The sequence below is a fragment of the Nomascus leucogenys genome, chromosome 5 (assembly GCF_006542625.1).
Source record: "Nomascus leucogenys isolate Asia chromosome 5, Asia_NLE_v1, whole genome shotgun sequence".
NCBI lineage: Eukaryota > Metazoa > Chordata > Mammalia > Primates > Hylobatidae > Nomascus > Nomascus leucogenys.
In genome coordinates, this window is record NC_044385.1 from 125,757,740 (window position 1) to 125,778,842 (window position 21,103).

Here is a 21,103-nt window from a genome sequence, read left to right on the forward strand (position 1 = left end):
CGTATGTTTATTGCAGCACTATTTACCATGGCAAAGACTTGGAACCAACCCAAATGCCCATCAGTGATAGACGGATAAAGAAAATATGGCACATATACACCATGGAATACTATGCAACCATAAAAAAGAATGAGTTCATGTCCTTTGTAGGGACATGGATGAAGCTGGAAACCATCATTCTCAGCAAACTAACACAGGAACAGAAAACCAAACACTGCATGTTCTTACTAATAAGTGGGAGTTGAACAATGAGAACACATGGACACAGGGAGGGGAACATCACACACCAAGGCCTGTTGGGGGGTTGGGGGCAAGGGGAGGAAGAGCATTAGGACAAATACCTAATGCATGTGGGACTTAAAACCTAGATGATGGGTCGATAGGTGCAGCAAACCACCATGGCACATGTATACCTATGTAACAAACCTGCACATTCTGCATAGGTATCCCAGAACTTAAAGTAAAATAAAATAAAATAAAATAAAATAAAAACTTGTTTGTGGCTTCCGTTCTGTTCCCGTAACACTTGTGGACTGGGAGGAACGCTTTCCTGCATAAGCAGTAAGAACAGAGTAATTTTCCCCTGCATCAAAAAGAAACTGAATTTGGGTGCCCATGACGTCCAGAGTTACCTGGGGCTCCTCAGTAGTAATTACAATGTTCCTGGACAGGGGCAATGAGGAAGACCCCAGGCCCCTTCAGTCTTCATCTAATTCCTCGTTTCGCACTGCTAGAGTTTTGACTGACTGAGCCCCTCAGTGGGAACATGGGCAGTCAATTCTCCAGTGCCAGGGGTCATGACTGGTGCCCTTGCACTGATGGCAGGGGCCTGGCAGGGACTTAGTACAAAAGAAGACACTTTGCCCAGTGTCTTCTTTTCTTGCATTTGAAGCAAGAGCCTTTGCTGGCATCATCTTTACGGCTCTTCGAGTTTCCCTTAGACACTCTTTGGACATTCAGGGCATCACCAATGATGGCTGCCATACTTTTGGCTTGCCATTTTGTTTACTCTGTTCCCTTTTTCCTTCCTTCAGGTCACGATTGTTATACATCATAAAGGTGATATAAATAAGCTGATTTTGATTAGTTTGTGGCCCCATCTGTAGCTTTTGGAGCTTATCTCTAATGTCTGGGGCAGATTGGCTAATGAAATGCTGTGCTATTAATATTTTGCCTTGGGGAGAGGAAGGGTCCAGATTAGTATATTTTTTAAAGGCTCCCTCCAGCCTGCCATAAAACATGGCTGGATTTTTCTCCTTGCCTTGTGTAACCTCCCTTACTTTATCATAATTTACTGCCTTTAGTTATTCCCTTTCTCATTCCTCCAAGGGGAGCCTTAAGAAATTTAGCCCAGTTGTTCATTCCCTCAGGAGTGTTATAGTCCCAATTAGGATCAATAGTGGGAACTGTGTCTGGGCCGGGATGATTGCCCTGAGAGTTTTGGGCAAATAATTCATTGCTTGCAGGTGGGCAGCCTCAAAGATTCATTCCTTTTCTGAGGGTGTGCAACAGGTTGCTAGAATGAATTGAACATCTCTCCATGATAGATCAGAGGCTAAGGTCAAAGGTTGGAACCCATCTGCAAATTTCTTAGGATTCTCAGAATAGTTTCCTAGCTTTTCCTTATACTGTATATATAAATTATAGAGAAGGGGGCCTGCACTAGGACTGGCCCCTTGGTTTTTGCTACTTCCCTAAGAGGTAGCAGGGCTGGAGAGAGAATTGAACATGGTGTTCCTCTCCAAGTGTGAGGGGGATTTAGTAGGGTCCCTGGTGTTTGCTCCTGGGTTTTAGCCTCAGGAGCACTTGGCAAGGGGCTTTATGGGGGTGGTTGCTGTTCACCCTGAGAGACAGCTAGCCTTTGTAAAAGAGGGTCATCTATAATAGCTAGTTCTGCCTTAGTACTTTCCTTTGGGGGGGTGGGTTCTGGGAGTTTCACAGATTGTTAGGTTTTTGATATTGGTTTTTGATATTTTGATAAAAGCCTGTACATATGGGACTTCTGACCATCTTCCCAGCCTCTTGCAAAGTAGGTCTAATTGCAGGATGGTGTCATAATTAAGGCTACCACTGACTGCCCATTGTTGGGGGCTGGGCAGCTCATAATGGGGCCAAAGAGTATTGCAGAAAAAAAATTATACATTTTCCCTTTAGAGTGTCAGGGTGAAATTTATTCCAATGGTGGATGATGTAGCCAAGTGAGGAATCCAGGGGAAGAGGTGTAGAATTGCCCATAGTGGAATCAGGTCGAATAGATAGAGAGTTGCCCATAGTGGCCTGGAATAGAGAAGAGGACTTTGAAAAGTAGAGGGCCCATTAGGTGACCCAAACTTTACCAGGGCATCCTCCTGAAAAAATTCTGAACCCAGAGTGGGGTCCCCAGGGGCGTCCCTACTTTAGGGCCCTGATTTAGTCTGTCAGATGTCTCTGACCTTAGATGGGGGCTGGCACTGCTTTGGGATGGTTCCCTCCACTATTGAGGGAAATTCAGCCCCTGATATTTCATGTGGGTCCTTTTCTATTTTCCCTAAGTGTCGGCCGGTCTGAGAAATAAAGGGAAAGAGTACAAAGAGAGAAATTTTAAAGCTGGGTGTCCAGGGGAGACATCACATGTCAGCAGGTTCTGTGATGCCCCCTGAGCCGTAAAACCAGCAAGTTTTTATTAGTGATTTCCAAAAGGGGAGGGAGTGTATGCATAGGGTGTGGGTCACAGAGATCATATGCTTCACAAGGTAATAAAATATCACAAGGCAAATGGAGGCAGGGTGAGATCACAGGACCACACGACTGGGGCGAAATTAAAATTGCTAATGAAGTTTTGGGCACGCATTGTCATTGATAACATCTTATCAGGAGACAGGGAGAGCAGACAACCAGTCTGACCAAAATTTATTAGGTGGGAATTTCCTCGTCCTGATAAGCCTGGGAGCGCTGTGGGAGTCCGGGGCTTATTTCATCCCTTATCTACAACCGTAAAAGACAGCCATCCCCAGAGCGGCCATTTTAGAGGACTAGCCCTAGGCACGCATTCTCTTTCTCAGGGCTGTTCCTTGCTGAGAAAAAGAATTCAGCGATATTTCTCCTATTTGCTTTTGAAAGAAGAGAAATATGGCTCTGTTCTGCCTGGCCCATAGGCAGCCAGACTTTAAGGTTATCTCCCTTGTTCCTTGAACATTGCTGTTATCCTGTTCTTAAGGTGCCCAGATTTGATATTGTTCAAACACACATACTCTACGAACAATTTGTGCAGTTAACGCAATCATCACAGGGTCCTGAGGCGACATACATCTTCCTCAGCTTATGAAGATGAAGGGATTAAGAGATTAAAGTAAAGACAGGCATAGGAAATCACAAGAGTATTGATTGGGGAAGTGATAAATGTCCATAAAATCTTCACAATTTATGTTCAGAGATTGCAGTAAAGAGAGGCATAAGAAATTATTAAAGTATTAATTTGGGGAACTAATAAATGTCCATGAAATCTTCACAATTTATGTTCTTCTGCCATGGCTTCAGCCAATCCCTTCATTCGGGGTCCCTGACTTCCCGCAACACTCCACCACTGAGGACCTACTATGAACTTTCCTTAAGGTTTTTCTATCCCACTTAAAGCAACCCTTTAACCCTTTAAATTTAGGCAATAAATTGCCTTTCATGAATTTCCCCAACTCCATGCCCCACACAGACCACCTCCTACATGCCTAGACCCTCTGACTTATATAACCTTGTTTGCATAGTCTGTCCTTTAGCCAGATGAGTAGGGGAAGGGAAGAATTTAGCACAAGAAAATGTTTAAGTCGCCTGAAATGTGTGTGAGTTCGCCCAGGATGAGCTTCCGCTGCCAACTGCATCACATGTAGGGATCAGGGACTATAGCTGGAAAGGATAGAAAAGAGTCCTTCCCTCTTCAAGGCAGGGCAGCCATCCCTGTTCACTCCTTGGCCTTCAGACAACACCAGAGAGTGGCCCCGGCCAGTTCCCCTCAATTGCCAAGGAGCTATTAGAAAACAGCCACTGAAAGACTGGAAAAGAAAAAAAGGGAAATAACTCGGAAAAAAGGAATAGGACTCAGAAAAACAAAAACAAGGAAAAGGACTCAGGTCCCTCACCCGAACCCAGTGGTGTTACTCAGGCGCTTCCTCATGGAAGCCTTTCAGTTTCACCAGAGAGAGGTTCTGGCCAGAAACTTGCAGTTGTCGCCATGCTTAGGCACTGTCCACCGAGAGTCCCGAGTTGGAAAGGAAAAGAAAGAGAGAAAGATTCCCCTGTATGTAGCAGAAAGGAAAAGAAGAAAGGAGAAAAATAAATCCCATACTTTGGGCTTCCCTCCTACCTGGCTCACCAAACCGGTAGAGGGTCTTGACTGCAAGTCATCCAGATTCTTGGGGTTTTGAACAAAGAATTGAACAAAACGCACAGCAAAGCAAGGAAAGCAGAGATTTATTGAAAGTGAAAGTACACTTCACAGTGTGGGAGTGAGCCCAAGCAGCAGCTCAAGAACCCCAGATACAGAATATTCTCAGGTCCAAATACCCTCTAGAGGTTTCCCATTGGCCACCTACTTGGTGTTTGCCTCATGTAAATGAAGTGGTGGCCCACAATCAGAGGCTAAAGTGAAGTTACAAAGTTGCACTTCCATGCAAATGAAGACTCAGCCCACAATCAGTCTGATTGGTTGCGGACAGCAAGTTGTCCAGGTTCTTGGCATTTTGAACAAATAATTGGACAAAACGCACAGTAAAGCTAAGAAAGAATGAAGTAAGGAAAGCAGAGATTTTTTGAAAGTGAAAGTACACTTCACAGTGTGGGAGCAGGCCAAGCAGCAACTCAAGGGCCCCAGATACAGAATCTTCTCGGGTCCAAATACCCTCTAGAGGTCTCCCATTGGCCACTTACTTGGTGCTCACCCCATGTAAATGAAGTGGTGGCCCCCAGTCAGAGGCTAAAGTGAAGTTACAAAGTAGCACTTCTATGCAAACGAAGCCTTGGCCCACAATCAGTCTGATTGGTTGGGGACAGCAACCAATCAGAGGCTGAAGTGAAGTTACAAAGTTACACTCTATGCAAACATCTGATTAGTTGCAGAAAGCAACCAATCAGAGGTCAGAGGTACTTTCAATTTTCCAGCTGCGGCACAGAAAAGGTGGGGGTTTGCAAAGGGAGTGGCCTCTGGGCCTTTTGTTACTTAGGAGTGGAAAGTTAGGGTTTTCCTTTCCAAATGGCTCTAGGAAGTCAGTGTGAAACGGCCTTAGGTTCCCTGCTTCCAGACCCTGTTCTCCTGCCTCACTACTAGAGTACAGTGTGCATTTCCTGAAAACGGAAGAACTTTTGCTAATAATTTTAACTTGACACAAAAGTAGGGTGATCAGATAAAATACTCTTATGTCCCATGGAATAGTTGGAATGTACTTAAACTAGAAAATTATTCATTGATCATCTGAAATTAAAATTTACCTGGGCATACTGTACTTTTATTTGCTATATCCGACAATCTTATACAGAAGTCGTCATGAGAAACTCAGAAAAGGCTGTCCAAATTATTTTGGCAGAGAGGAGTAGAAGAAACAAATGCCATTTAGGTTGGGTGCAGTGGCTCATACCTGTAATCCCAGCACGTTGGGAAGCCAAGGTGGATCACGAGGTCAGGAGATGGAGACCATCCTGGCCAATATGGTGAAACCCCGTCTCTACTAAAAATACAAAAATTAGCTGGGTGGGGTGGTGCGTGCCTGTAACCCCAGCTACTAGAGAGGCTGAGGCAGGAGAATTGCTTGAACCAGAGAGTCAGAGGTTGCAGTGAGCCAAGATGGTGCCACTGCACTCCAGCTTGGCGACAGAGCGAGATTCTGTTTCAAAAACAAAAGAAAAAGAAAAAAGACACAAATGCCATTAAAAAAAAATTTAAAAAAAAACACAAAAAACCGTGGGGCCGGGCGTGGTGGCTTACGCATGTAATCCCGGCACTGTGGGACACCAAGGCAGGCGGATCACCTGAGTTCAGGAGTTCAAGAACAGCCTAGCCTGGCCAACATGGTGAAACCGTCTCTACTAAAAATACAAAAATTAGCTGGGTGTGGTGGCTGGCACCTGTAATCCCAATTACTTGGGAGGCTGAGGCACGAGAATCGCTTGAACCAGGGAGGCAGAGGTTGCAGTGAGCTGAGATCACGCCACTGCACTCCAGCCTAAGCAACAGCGAGATTCTGTTGCATTAAAAAAAAAAAAAAATTGTGGTAAAATATACATAATAGAAAACTTACCATCTAACCATTTTTAAGTGTACACTTCTGTGATATTAGCATATTTGCATTGTTGTGCAGTCATCACCATTCATCCCAACTTTTTCACCAACCCATACTGAAACTATGCCATTAAACAGTAAATCCCCATCCCTCCTTCCGTAGACTGTCTCTACAACCACTGCTCTACTTTCTGTCTCTATGAATATGACAGCACCATATTATTGGCGGTAAATCAGAGTTGGCAAATGCAATCTGAAGGAGAGAGGGTCATATCCCTCAAGTTTTACAGTCCCATTAAAAGTATTAGTACTTTGAGAAAAGGACCGTCATGATCATAGGGAGAATGAAGGAAAAACTCCATTTCTTTCCAGTTTGCAACTGGAATTGTCACTCTAACATTCGCCTTTCGGCACGACAGCACCCAGGCCACAAACACCCACAGGGCAGGGCCTCCATTTCGTGGCCTGCGTGGAGGGCGGGGCGATCTCTCTCCGCCACGCCCCGGCACCGGGTAGACACCGCAGCCAGGTAACCAAGGAACCCCAAGTGAGGCATTGGCCAGGAGAGGCTGGATCCGGAAGTAGAGGGACCACTCCGCCCCGCATCCGAGCCCCGCCCCCGGCCCCTCCCACCGGACCCCGGCCGACCTAGATGACGTGTCCGAATAGGAGTTGGCGAGGTGCGGCCGGCTGGCTCTGCGCATGCGAGATACGTGCACCGGTCGAGTTGGAAGCATGAGTCTGGAGGTCATTTTCTTTGAGAAAGGCTCCGCTTCTCCGGGTTTTTGCTGATGCCGAGCCCGGGGGATTGAGGAAACATCGAGCTTTGGAGTGGAAAAGGTTGCAGACTTTTAGACTCCCAAGCCGTTGTGGTCTCAATCTCTATAGTGGCTGCGTTACTGCAGGAAGTCACGGAAGCCTCTCCCTTCTTAGGCGCATCCTTGGCTGTAAAAGGTTAAAAGCCTCTGGAAAACCTCAGGTTTATTTCAGCTCTGAAAGTCCAGTTCCAAATTTAGATCCAGCACTCGTGTGGCCTGGCCAGTGATGGTCGCGGAGTGCTTTCCCCGCGCCTGCGGTCTCTAGGCTCTGTGGTTGTAGAGGTGTGGGATGTAGGAGCAGGCCCTTACCCTTGGAATTCACATATAAATGGGGGAATGAGACAGCAAACAAACAAACGTGATCTTTCCTGATAGTGGTAAATGTGGGATGCCGAGGTTTAAGCAGACGAGTGGTATTAAGGGATTTCAAGGTTTTATAAAATTGATTTTGCCAAGAGTGGAAGCTGAGACGCTACTGCAGTAAGAAGTCCAGGGGAACTAAGAATTTGGCTTGGACCAGGGTGGTAGCTATGGGCATGGAAAGTACTGAAAGGATTTAGTCCATAGTTTAGCAGCCCAACCAACGGGACTTGCTGAAGGACTGGAGGTAGCAAGTGAGGAAATGAGAAATTTAGGTTCTCCTCCAGGGTTGGGGCCTGAGAAGAGATGGGCAGCGATGCCGTTTCCTGGAAAACTGGGAGAGGAAATGTTTGGGATGAGGGCAGTGAGATATAATGATGGTCAAGTTTTTTGTTTTTTTTTTTTTTGAGACGGAGTCTCGCTCAGTCGCCCAGGCTGGAGTGCAGTGGCACGATCTCGGCTCACCACAAGCTCCGCCTCCCGGGTTCACGCCATTCTCCTGCCTCAGCCTCCCAAGTAGCTGGGACTACAGGCACCCGCCACCACGCCCGGCTAATTTTTTTGTATTTTTAGTAGAGACGGGGTTTCACCGTGTTAGCCAGGATGGTCTCGATCTCCTGATCTCGTGATCCGCCCATCTCGGCCTCCCAAAGTGCTGGGATTACAGGCGTGAGCCACCGCACCGGCCGAAGGTCAAGTTTTAGTGGTGGTAGAAAAAGAAGACAGTGAGCAAAAATATTAATTTTTGTTTCCTCCTCTTAATATTTGGAGAAAACGTCTGCTTCCTTTTGTTATATTGGAAATCTCCATGACTTCCAAATACAGAATATTTTACAATTTTTCCCTATCCCAAAGTTCAGCGAATATGTTGATTTACTTGAGGGAGAGGACATGAAAGGGAAGCCACCTAGGCACAATTTTCTGCTCAGGCCCCACCAGATTAGTTTTTGTTATTAAAAAAAAAAAGTGCCATTCCTTGGGCCAAGCTATGTGCTCAGCAGTTTCCCTCCATTTTTGATTTAATCTTCACAACAACCTTAAGATGAACGTTCTTTTCTACTTCCCAGTTCTCTCTTGATTAACTTGGCTACCCCACTATATGGATCAATTTGCAGCATCCTAGGTCCCTTTGAAAATCTGATGAAAGTTATAAACCTTACCTGGGAAAAAAGTACAAACACCCGCAAGAACTTTAAATAGGAGTTCACTGGCCCTCAACTTTTCTGAGCTTACTATTTCACAAACTTGCTTATTCTTGAATTCTGAGCTGGAGGTCATGATTCTCTCTTATGTACTTTAAGATGATGCATTCTTCCGAAGTTTTTGATTGAACTCTAGTGGCTAACTGAATTGACTTTTTCAGGTCACTAAAAAGCTTCTCCTTGAAAAATACTCAGAAGATGCAACACACACACACACGTGTGTGCACTTACACACGCGGACACCGTATCACATCATCAGTGGGAAAAGTGATAGAATCTTGCTAAAGGCTGATCAGACCCTATTAATCCGATTCGCCAGAACTACTTTCTTCACTGAGCTCTCAGGTATGCTCGGGTCTCTCTTCGAAGAATATAAATGTCAACGCTACCCTCTATTCTACTCCCGTTTTCCTCCTCACCCCATTTCCACTCTCCCTTAAAGAGATGTGTGCACACAATCACTGCCCAACACAAGAATGCATCACTGCATCCAATGTTTGGAAATTGTCCGTGAAAATGCCTTTGAGTAGCTATTTGAGGATTTGTGGCTAATTACTCCCCATTTGTTTCCTTAGCCTGCTCCCAACCAGGTGTCTCCCGAACTTTTTCTCTCCGCCACTAACTCCGCCTCCATCAGCAGGTGCTTTCTGTCATAGGGACTGGCGTGCAGCGGACAGTGTGATAAAGAAACTGTATGATGGATATGAGAAATTCGTAAGACCCAGCAGCAAACGAGGAGCGGCTGGCGAGCGCTCCACAGCCCCCAAGCGTGGGAGCTCTAGATCGGAATTTGTAATTTGGAATTGGAACCTGAGCGCCGGAACAGCTCTCCCAGTAACCACCTCTTGCAGTAACCACCTCAGCTGGCGCTCGGAAAACCCGGAAAGTGGATTTGGCACCCGCTCCCTCCCGGAAACAACTCCTGGTGCCTGCGACCGTTCTCACTGAGCATGTGCAGACGGCGGTGCGCATGCTCTGTCGCGGTCCGGTTCCCTTTCTGTTGCGGGACCCAGGGTATCTCCTAGCGCAACCGGAACTAGCCGTCCGGGGGCCGGCTTCCTTTATCTCCGGCGGCCTTGTAGTCGTCTCCGAGCCTCCCCACCCCTCCCTCCCTCTTCACCCCCTAGGTTTGATTGCCCTTTCCCCGAAACAATTATCATGGGCGCGAGGCTGCCGGTGTTGTCTCCACCTCGGTGGCCGCGGCTGTTGCTGCTGTCGCTGCTCCTGCTGGGGGCGGTTCCTGGCCCGCGCCGGAGCGGCGCTTTCTACCTGCCCGGCCTGGCGCCCGTCAACTTCTGCGACGAAGAAAAAAAGAGCGACGAGTGCAAGGTGGGTGAGGCCTGACGAGCCCTCTTATGCACTGTCGGAAGGGGAAGTCGTCCCTATCCGGGGGAGCTGATCCTCGGGTGGGAGCGAGGGGAGGGGGCGTAGCAGTGGGTGGGCCTGAGTTTCCCCAGAAGCTTTTGGGGTCCGCTGGGCTGTGGGTGGGGGGCTCTGGAACAGCCCTTGCAAGGGTAGTTTCTGGAGGACTCAGTGGGCCTCAGACTCGCCTCCCGTCTTGCGGGCCAAGTAGCACGAGCAGCTGTATTCAGTTTTCCTGGAATAGAGAGCGCGTGGAGCGCCCTTGGAGTTGGGCTTCACGCCTCAGAGCTTTGGAGTTGGATATATGCAGGTCCACGCGTGAGTGTTCGCTCACAGCCCTGTATCATGTACGCTGAGGAAGCAGGTGACCGACTCCCTGCATGTGAGCAACACTCAGCCTAGTTACAGTTTCCATTTGCTTTTAACTTCATTGCTTCCTGTTTAATTGCACTTTCCTGGAACCTCCTAGTTGGTTAGGAGAGCTTGTTCTTTCTAGGACTTTGATATCTCGCTTCACGATTAGAAGTTGGTTCCTTGTTTGTGGAATATAACACCCAGAACCGCACAAAGTGCATTAATAAAAAGTTGCTGTAATGGTTGAGACACTAGATTTCTGACTTTTAAGTGTAAAAGATTTTAATACACAAAAAAAGATACGAGGTCTCACTATTTTCTCTGAGATGGTTTTAAACACTTAAAAAAGGGGCAAATGATGGGAGAAACTGGTATTTTCCTAGGGCAAGTCTTGAAAACTTTGATATCTTACAACATTCACACTCAAGGTTTTCAGTTTAATTGCTAGTAAAAGAGGCGTCAATAAAGTAATCTGCTTTTAGGTTATACGGTGTAGGGCTTTACAGTATACATACACAGTTATTTTGTTAAGTTTATTTAAAACTTAACATTTGGGGGATGAGGATCTCTTTGAAACCTTTAATGATTTTAACAATTCAAATAATCGTTCAACAAACTTTTACAATCTATAAATAGGCTTATTTATTAAGTTTATTTTTTTTAAGCTGGTGTTTATTTTATTACAGTTAGCTTTACTATAGCTGTGAATTTTGTGGTTATTTTAGGGCATTAAGCTTAAATTTTTCATAACATTTTGCAGTTTCTTTTTAGGTTGTCAGCTATCCTGAATGACATGTTTATACATCTGTGCAAAACCTTGTATCTGAAAAAATATCTTAGGATATTTAAGGTTTACTCAAGTCTGCAGTTAGCGTTTCAGTACTTAAGTTCATACTCTGCAGTGCAAGAAGCCGTCACTCCTTTTTGAGGATTCTGACTGAAAGACTTGTGCTTCCAAGTGGAAGGGAGATCTAGACTTGCAAGTACACTGGTTTTTCCATTAAATATTTTAGTAACCAACCTTTAAGGCCTAGTGTTTGGTCTTAGTTTAATTTTAACAGGAGTTGTATATTCTATTCCTAGTGCCTCAAAGTTGAAAAATATATTTCCTGCCCTCTAGGAACCTCAAAGTAAGGGTCATAAGCTTATGAACAGATTATTGAAATCTGATCTATTACACAGGATGATGTCCAAAGTGTGCTAAAACACAAATGAGGAAACATCAGTGGACTAGAGTCTTTAGGGAAAGCTCTATAGAGGAAGTGACACGGCCAGGCGTGGTGGCTCACGCCTGTAATCCCAGCACGTTGGGAGGCCGAGGCGGGTGGATCACCTGAAGTCAGGAGTTTAAGACCAGCCTGGCCAATATGGGGAAATCCTGTCTCTACCAAAAATACAAAAATTAGCCGGGCGTGGTGGCGGGCATCTGTAATCCCAGCTACTCGGGAGGCTGAAGCAGGAAGAATCACTTGAACTCTGGAGGCGGAGGTTGCAGTGAGCTGAGATCGCGCCATTGCACTCCAGCCTGGGCAACAGAGCGAGACCTTGTCTCAAAAAAAAAAAAAAAAAGAAGTGACATTTGAGATGGACTTAGCAAATGAATAAGTGAAACTTATAGGTGGTCTGCCAGTTAGATGATTGTTTTCTCAGCAGGTCCTTTGGTAAGTGGCTAGGTTGTATTCTAGTTATTTTTTAGTTAATCTTGGGTGTCAGTTTGAATGTTTAATTTTCATAGGTATATGGATAAATCAGGCAGAGTAGATCATTTTTTCTGAAATGTTTGGATTTTTATCTTTATTGCCAGCTACACTCACATCTGGTTAATGGAAACAACTCTTAGAAGAGCAGGAGGGTGTACTTTCAGCTTTTTTCCTACAATATGACTAACTGGTGTAGAGAATTTGAAATACACTTTAATATTTATTTTCTTTGCCTTTCAAAGAAGATGCTATAAATAACAATAAACAGTTGAAATTTGTATTACTTCAATCAGGATGTTAATAATTTATTCTCATCTATTTCGTATTTGTTAAGGAGGACGGTCTTATACACATTATTCAGAAAAGTGGAAGGAACTTCTTTTAAAAGTTAGAAATGAGAGTTGTGAAATGGAAATAATTCTTTCCAAAAGATGCTGTTAAATTAGTGAATCTGAAGTTGGAGAAATTGGGCAGGTCATTGGTAGTGTTACCAACAGTTTTTCCATCTGTGAAGTAGGGATAATCATATTTGATTATGACATATTCCTCTTGAAAGGTATTTTGCATTTCTTAGAGGAAAAGTGCAATATTTGTCATTGTTGTGATAGTGTAGAGATGAAACAAATATATCTTCAACTTATATACAATTTAGGTAGTAGAGTGTTTTTATATACTGTAAAGCTTTGTCTCATGCATTTAGCTCAGGATGTAAATTGAGAGAGAATCAGAAGAACGCTGAGGATTTAGTAATTTTCTCTCTTTAAAAATTATCTTACGTTGAATTTACTGGCAGAGAAACAGGAGTCCAGTGAACATAAAATTCTATTTATATTGCTGTAATATCTGATTAATTTTCTTAACCTTCATAGATACTGTGAGTATGTTTTCATGGCTTCCTTTTTTTAACTTATTTTACATGTGCGTGCATTTGGATATTGAGGAGGTGCACATTCTTACTGCTTTTTATAGCCTATACTATTTCATTCTGTTCCTGTACGATCTATGGTTTGCCTAACCATTCTTACTTGTAGAGCATTTAGATTGGGCCCAATTTTTCTCTATTATGAATAGCTTTGCTACAGTGTATTTAGCAGTAATTATTTGCATATCCTCAAATAGAAAATTCTAGGTAAAGACAAGAAGAAGTTTTTAGTTCTGTTTAGTATTGCCAGATTTCTTTCAACAATGATAGATTTGATTTCCTTTAACTAAATAATACCTTGTGTTGCCACATTATTTTAATTTTTATTTATCAATGTAATAGTGATGTGATGATCCCTAAGACTTTTTTTTTTTTTTTTTTTTTGAGACAGAGTTTTGCTCTTATCACCCAGGCCGGAGTGTAGTGGCGCGATCTTGGCTCACTGCAACCTCCACCCCCTGAGTTTAAGCAATTCCCCCGCCTTAGCCCCCTGAATAGCTGGGATTACAGGCGCCTGCCACTATGCCCAGCTAATTTTTGTATTTTTAGTAGAGACGGGGTTTCACCACGTTGGCCAGGCTCGTCTCGAACTCCTGAGCTCTCAGGTGATTCACCCACCTCAGCCTCCCAAAGTGTTGGGATTGTAGGCGTGAGCCACCACGCCCAGCCTGTACACTTTTTAAATGTTTTACTTTCATTGCTATTGAAATTTCTGTGTCTTTTAATATTTTTCTTTTATTTGCCTTATTTTGTTAGGTTTTGAAACCATAGTAATAAAAGATTGAGCTATGGTATTCCTTTCCTGTAGAATTCACTTTACTTTCTTAAAATCAAGGGACACTATGTGACTGAAATAAGTAGAATAAAGCCCTGATTATAAGTGAATAGATATTCCAGGATAAAATACACAGTTCTAATTTAGTTTGTAAAAGTTCTGACCATTTCAGTTAGCTTTGTTCTTTTTAGCTTTAGATCAAATCTTAGTGTGCCAAGTGGCATTCTGATGGCTAAGAGGTGAAGATTAGTGAGCAGTTCACCTTTGCGGCTTTTAACTTTCAAGTAATTATTGGGTTGTCAACCAGAATTCAGAACTAAGAACTAAAAATAGTATTAATTCTCTAAAATGTCTGCCACTTTTTTAATGTTTGATGGATAGATCACGTTCTTAGATGAAAAATTAAGATTTTTTTTCCCTTGCTGTAAGGAAAAATGACCAATTATACCCCCTAGTGGTTAAAAACAATGTTTAAATGAATTAGTTTAACAACTTTTTAATAAAAAGGAAAATTACTCAGTCATACTTTCCTTTCTTGGTAGTTATTTTTAGAAGCATTTTATAAGTTGTGTTTGTTATTCTGGGAGCGGTTGTGTATAAATATTGGAATGAGTCAACTTTAAGAAAATAGTCCTGAATGTTGATCCAAACAGACACAGAATGAATATATATGTACCTGTTTTAATTTGACCATAGAAGTAGTTTGAAGATTTTGAAGTATTTAAAGAAAAAAAAAAATTTGTATGTGTATTTATTGGTATAGTGATAAATATTTATCGATATGTAGTTTCACATTCTCATACTTTTCTCTGGAATAAGAGCATTGATTCTTAGCTTCTGGGAACTCATTAGTATTTGGGTGTTGCTGTTTCAAATCTGAAATCTAGCAGTGGAAGGACTTACTTTGACTATGGTAAATCTACATTCCAACAATTGTTTCTTCTTCTTCTGAAAAGGTGTGTGAAACTGAGATAGTTTGCCTTTCAGAAATTAAATTTTTAAGTAAAATTATTTTAAGACTGTGATTGTTCATTATAGTGAATCTGAGAGTTCGAATGAAGAAAGCAACAAAAGTCTGTGAATAAAATTGTGTCTTTCTGCCTGTGGCCCCTCACCAAGGTGGGTGTAAACTTGAACTTCCAAAGGTGTAAACTGGAACATCTGAAACAAATCACAGACATATGTTCCACACCTCACACCGCCAACACAAGCACACAAACACGCATCGGCACTACAGAGATTGGTCTGTGCACTGTCAGCCTTAGAGCCCAGCTGCCCAAACCCTTACTTCCGTATTCTCTCCTGTAGCTTCCTGTCACCATGGTCTCTCAGTAAGTTTTGTAGTTAATTGTAGCTGCTTTACTTGTGTCCAACAATTTCATTCTATTCTCATTCAAATTAACTATCTATGAAAGGCTTTGGAGGAAATTTGTGAATTTTTTCTTTTTTTGCTCCTCTTCTCACTTTTCAAACGTGTTTATTGCCCTTTGCTAATAATAATGGTAAAGACTACGATTTGTGTGTTGTATATGCTTTAGCTAAATTTCATAACATCCCTATGATATTTAGATGAGGAAACAGAAGCTTAATAAGATTTAGTAGCTGTCTCAAGTGTACAAAGCTAGTAAGTAGTAAAGCCAGAATGCAAACAAGCCCAAGACTGAGTCCAAAGCCTAGGCTCTTCGCCACTGCCTTCTACTCTGAGCACTCTTCTTCTTCTTTGCCTTTCCCCTGGGGACCCCTGACCATTTATCACCCTGGACTTTGACAGTTCCAGAAAATACTCTGTATCTATTATATGTAATTTTCATTTTATTTTATTTTTTAGAAACAGTCTTGCTCTGTCACCCAGGCTAGAGTGCAGTGGTGCAGTCATAGCTCATTGCAGCCTTGACATGTCTGTGTAATTTTTAAGTAGTCAGGTTTTATATTTACGTCTTTTGTTGCTACAGTCTAAAATTGAAATTGTGTTTGTCAGGGCTTTGGGGAAAGAACCCTGGTAATTATCTAGGAGATAAATTTCTGGGCATTGCTGATTGGATAACTCAGAGCTCATAAATAAGCATTTGTGAGGCCCAGCATTGCTCTTGAGACTTTTATTGTGCCTGAGTTAAGACTTCCCTTCTTCAGGAAGGCGCCACTGTGGACTGCTCTAATATTAAGGAGTTGAAGCTTCCATAGATTTCCTTTTTTATGGCCTCCATATCTCAAAACCTTCTGTGACTTGTTATTTGCCATGACCCTTGTACAGTCACATCTCTTCACTGAAATTTCTTTCTCCCTTGAAAATCCAGTTGTAAGTGTGGGGTGGGACAGATGTGATGATAGCAGAATAAGTTGGGAATAAAAGCAGAAACAAAGGAACCAGGAAACGGGAAAAAGTATAGTCCTGTGGCATGGCCCATGTGCCTTGTTAAAACAAAAAAATAGACTAGTTGTGACCATAGCTGGGATCAGGTATGGAATCGGCAGATCAGGACTAGAAATAAAATTGTACATTTGGGAGAGAAATTTAAAAGGAAGGCTGTAGAGTTGTAAATAAAACCACTTCCATAAAACATTTCGTAGTGCAGGATTGTAATCAGTCCTGCTTTCTCTAAGTGACATAGGATTTTGCAACTTCCTTAAAATGTTTCATGTTGTCAAAACTTTGCATGCTTGAAATAACCTAGGTGGGGACAGTTTGAAAGTGGGAATGTGAAGCAAGTAACCCTTGAAGCTCTTTCTAGTCACATCAGTGATAATCTAGAGTTGTCCATCTCTATTTAAGGCAAATTTCTGGGAGGAGGTGGACTTAACTCTTTTGGATAGTGAATAAAGATGTTTAGAGTGGAAAAAAAAGGCAAACAAACAAAACACAAACACACACACACCACACACACACACACACCCCCCACAGAGATTCAGTAGCTACTCCAAGAACATATAAATAAGTGCTGTCACTTTTTTTTTTTTTTTTTAAATATATGCTGTATTAGGCTGTTCTTGTGTTGCTATAAAGAAATACCTGAGACTGGGTAATTTATAAAGAAAAGTTGTTTAATTGGCCCACAGTTCTGCAGGCTGTACAAGCATGGCACGGACGTCGCTCGACTTGTAGGGGGAACCTCAGGAAATTTTTACTCACGGCAGAAGGTGAAGCAGGAGCAGGCATGTCACATGGTAAAAGCAGGAGTGAAAGAGTTTTCTGTTGGGCGAGATGCCACACTTTACAACAAGCAGATCTCACAAGAACTCACTCACCATCATAAGGACAGCACCAAGGGAATGGTGCTAACCCATTCATTAGACGTCTACCCCCATGATCTAGTCACCTCCCACCAGGCCCTACCTCCAGCATTAGGGATTACAGTTTGACATAAGATTTGAGTGGGGAAAAATACTCAAATCTCATGTCCTTCTTACATTGCAAAATACAATCATGCCTTCCTAATAGTCTCCCAAAATCTTAACTCACTTCAGCATTAATTCAAAAGTCCCAAGCCCAAGTCTCATTTGAGACAAGGAAAGTCTCTTCTACCTATGAGCCTGTAAAATAAAAAAAGCAAAAACAAGTTACTTACTTCCAAGACACAAAGGGGCTATAGGCATTGGGTAAATATTCCCAGGCCTTGGGCAGCTCCACCATTGTAGCTTTACAAGGTTCAACCCCCACAGCTGCTCTTACAGGTTGTTCAGCGCCTGTAGCTTTTCCAGGCACAGGGTGTAAGCTGCCAGCGAATCTACTATTCTGGAGTCAGGAGGACAATGTCCCCCTTCTCACAGCTCCACTAGGCAGTCCCCTGGCGGGGACTCTGGGGCTCCAACACCACATTTCCCCTCCACGCTGCCCTACTAAAAGTGCTTTGTGGGGGCTCCATCCCTGCAGCAGGCTTCTCCCTGGGCACCCAGGTTTTCTCATCCTCTGAAATCTAGGCAGAGGCAGCCAAGCATTCTTCGCTCTTGAACTCTGTGTGCCTGCAGGCTTAACACCACATGGAAGCCACCAAGACTTACAGCTTGCATTCTGTAAGTGGCAGCCTGAGGTCTCAGCCTCTTTGAGCTATGGCTGGAACAGGAGTGGCCTGGATGCTGGGATCCCAAGGCTGCACAGGGCAGTGGGGCCCTGGGTCTGACCTATAAACCCATTCAGTCCTGCTGGGCCTCTGGGCCTGTGGTGGGAGGGGCTGCTGCAAAGGTCTCTGAAATGCCTTTGAAGCCTTTTCCCCATAGTCTTGGATATTAGCACTTGGCTGCCTTTTAGTTATACAGATATCTCTAGCATGTAGTTGCCCCACAGCCTGCTTGAATTTCTCTCCAGAAAAAACTTTTTTTTTTCTTTGCCACATGGTTAGGCTGCAAATTTTCTGAATGTTTATGCTCTGCTTCCTGTTTAAATATAAATTCCAGCTTTAAATCATTTATTTGACCCTTCAGCTACAGGTAAAGCAGGTACCTTGAATAGGCAACCTAGGTTAGACAGCTCCCCCAGCCCAGCCACCAGGTTTTCCTCTTGAGTACTGTTTCATCTCCTAGGGGCCTACAGGGTGCACAGCGTGGCCCTGTGCGCGAGCCCAGGCGAGCAGACTCACTCGGAACGCAAGTCAGGATTCCCTTTCCTAGTCAAAGAAGGGAAGCAGACCACTGGAATATCTCAGTCCCACCCTAACTGCCTTTTCCACCCTGGAAACGGCACACTAGGAATGTGCCCCACCTGGCTCTCCTATGCCCACATCTCGCTAATTGCTAGCACCATCTGAGATCAACTAGGGGGAGGGGCGCCCGCCATTGCCCAGGCTTGCTTAGGTAAACAAAGCAGCCAGGAAGCTCGAACTGGGTGGAGCCCACCACAGCTCAAGGAGGCCTCCCTGCCTCTGTAGGCTCCACCTCTGGGGGCAGGGCACAGACAAACAAAAACTCTGCAAGAACTTCCACAGACTTAAATGTCCCTGTCTGACTGACAGCTTTGAAGAGAGTAGTGGTTCTCCCAGCACGCAGCTGGAGATCTGAGAACAGTCAGACTGCCTCCTAAAGTGGGTCCCTCACCCCTGAGCAGCCTAACTGGGAGGCACCCCCCCAGTAGGGACAGACTGACACCTCATTCAACCCGGTACTTCTCTGAGACAAAACTTTCAGAGGAACTATCAGACAGCTGAATTTGTGGTCTCACGAAAATCTGCTGTTCTGCAGCCACCGCTGCTGACACCCAGCCAAACAGGGTCTGGAGTGCACCTCTAGTAAACTCCAACAGACCTGCAGCTGAGGGTCCTGTCTGGTAGAAGGAAAACTAACAAACAGAAAGGACATCCACACCAAAAACCCATCTGTACATCACCATCATCAAAGACAAAAAGTAGATAAAACCACAAAGATGGGGAAAAAACAGACCAAAAAAACTGGAAACTCTAAAAAACAGAGCACCTCTCCTCCTCCAAAGGAACGCAGTTCCTCACCAGCAACGGAACAAAGCTGGATGGAGGATGACTTTGATGAGTTGAGAGAAGAAGGCTTCAGACGATCAAACTACTCTGAGCTACGAGAGGAAATTCAAAACAACAGCAAAGAAGTTAAAAACTTTGAAAAAAAATTAGAAGAATGGATAACTAGAATAACCAATGGAGAGAAGGGCTTCAAGGAGCCGATGGAGCTGAAAGCCAAGTTTCGAGAACTACGCGAAGATTGCAGAAGCCTCAGTAGCAGATGCGATCAACTGGAAGAAAGGGTATCGCTGATGGAAGATGAAATGAATGAAATGAAAAGAGAAGGGAAGTTTAGAGAAAAAAGGATAAAAAGAAATGAACAAAGCCTCCAAGAAATTTGGGACTATGTGAAAAGACCAAACCTACGTCTGATTGGTGTACCTGAAAATGATGGGGAGAATGGAACCAAGTTGGAAAACACTCTGCAAGATATTATCCAGGAGAACTTCCCCAATCTAGCAAGGCAGGCCAGCATTCAGATTCAGGAAATACAGAGAACGCCACAAAGATACTCCTCGAGAAGGACAACTCCAAGACACATTATTGTCAGATTCACCAAAGTTGAAATGAAAGAAAAAATGTTAAGGGCAGGCAGAGAGAAAGGTCGGGTTACCCACAAAGGGAAGCCCATCAGACTAACAGCTGATCTCTCAGCAGAAACTCTACAAGCCAGAAGAGAGTGGGGGCCGATATTCAACATTCTTAAAGAAAAGAATTTTCAACCCAGAATCTCCTATCCTGCCAAACTAAGCTTCATAAGTGAAGGAGAAATAAAACACTTTACAGACAAGCAAACGCTGAGTGATTTTGTCACCACCAGGCCTGCCCTAAAAGAGCTCCTGAAGGAAGCACTAAACATGGAAAGGAACAACCGGTACCAGCCACTGCAAAAACATGCCAAATTGTAAAGACCATCGAGACTAGGAAGAAACTATAGCAACTAACGAGCAAAATAACCAACTAACATCATAATGACAGGATCAGATTCACACATAACAATATTAACGTTAAATGTAAATGGGCTAAATGCTCCACTCAAAAGACACAGACTGGCAAACTGGATAAGGAGTCAGGACCCATCAGTGTGCTGTATTCAGGAAACCCATCTCACATGCAGAGACACACATAGACTCAAAATAAAGGGATGGAGGAAGATCTATCAAGCAAATGGAAAACAAAAAAAGGCAGGGGTTGCAATCCTAGTCTCTGATAAAATAGACTTTAAACCAACAAAGATCAAAAGAGACAAAGAAGGCCATTACATAATGGTAAAGGGATCAATTCATCAAGAAGAGCTAACTATCCTAAATATATATGCACCCAACACAGGAGCACCCAGATTCATAAAGCAAGTCCTGAGTGACCTACTAAGGGACTTAAACTCCCACACAATAATAATGGGAGATTTTAACACCCCACTGTCAGCATTAGACAGATCAACGAGACAAAAAGTTAACAAGGATATCCAGGAATTGAACTCAGCTCTACATAAAGTGGACCTAATAGACATCTACAGAACTCTCCACCCCAAGTCAACAGAATATACATTTTTTTCAGCACCACACCACACCTATTCCAAAATTGACCACATAGTTGGAAGTAAAGCTCTCCTCAGCAAATGTAAAAGAACAGAAATTATAACAAACTGTCTCTCAGACCACAGTGCAATCAAACTAGAACTCAGGATTAAGAAACTCACTCAAAACCGCTCTACTACATGGAAACTGAACAACCTGCTCCTGAATGACTATTGGGTACATAATGAAATGAAGGCAGAAATAAAGATGTTCTTTGAAACCAACGAGAACAAAGACACAACATACCAGAATCTCTGGGACACATTCAAAGCAGTGTGTAGAGGGAAATTTATAGCACTAAATGCCCACAAGAGAAAGCAGGAAAGATCCAAA

At 43.5% G+C, this 21,103-nt stretch overlaps 1 protein-coding gene across 1 annotated transcript in view; it reads left to right on the plus strand.

Moving 5' to 3' along the window:
• Nucleotides 1-9,546: 9,546 nt before the first annotated feature.
• Nucleotides 9,547-21,103, plus strand: part of TM9SF2 (transmembrane 9 superfamily member 2) — a 69,662-nt gene continuing 58,105 nt past the window's right edge. The window contains exon 1 of the mRNA XM_003270144.4: nt 9,547-9,950. Coding sequence (XP_003270192.1) covers nt 9,780-9,950 — 171 coding nt within the window. The 5' untranslated portion in view covers nt 9,547-9,779. The remainder of the gene's footprint in view (nt 9,951-21,103) is intronic.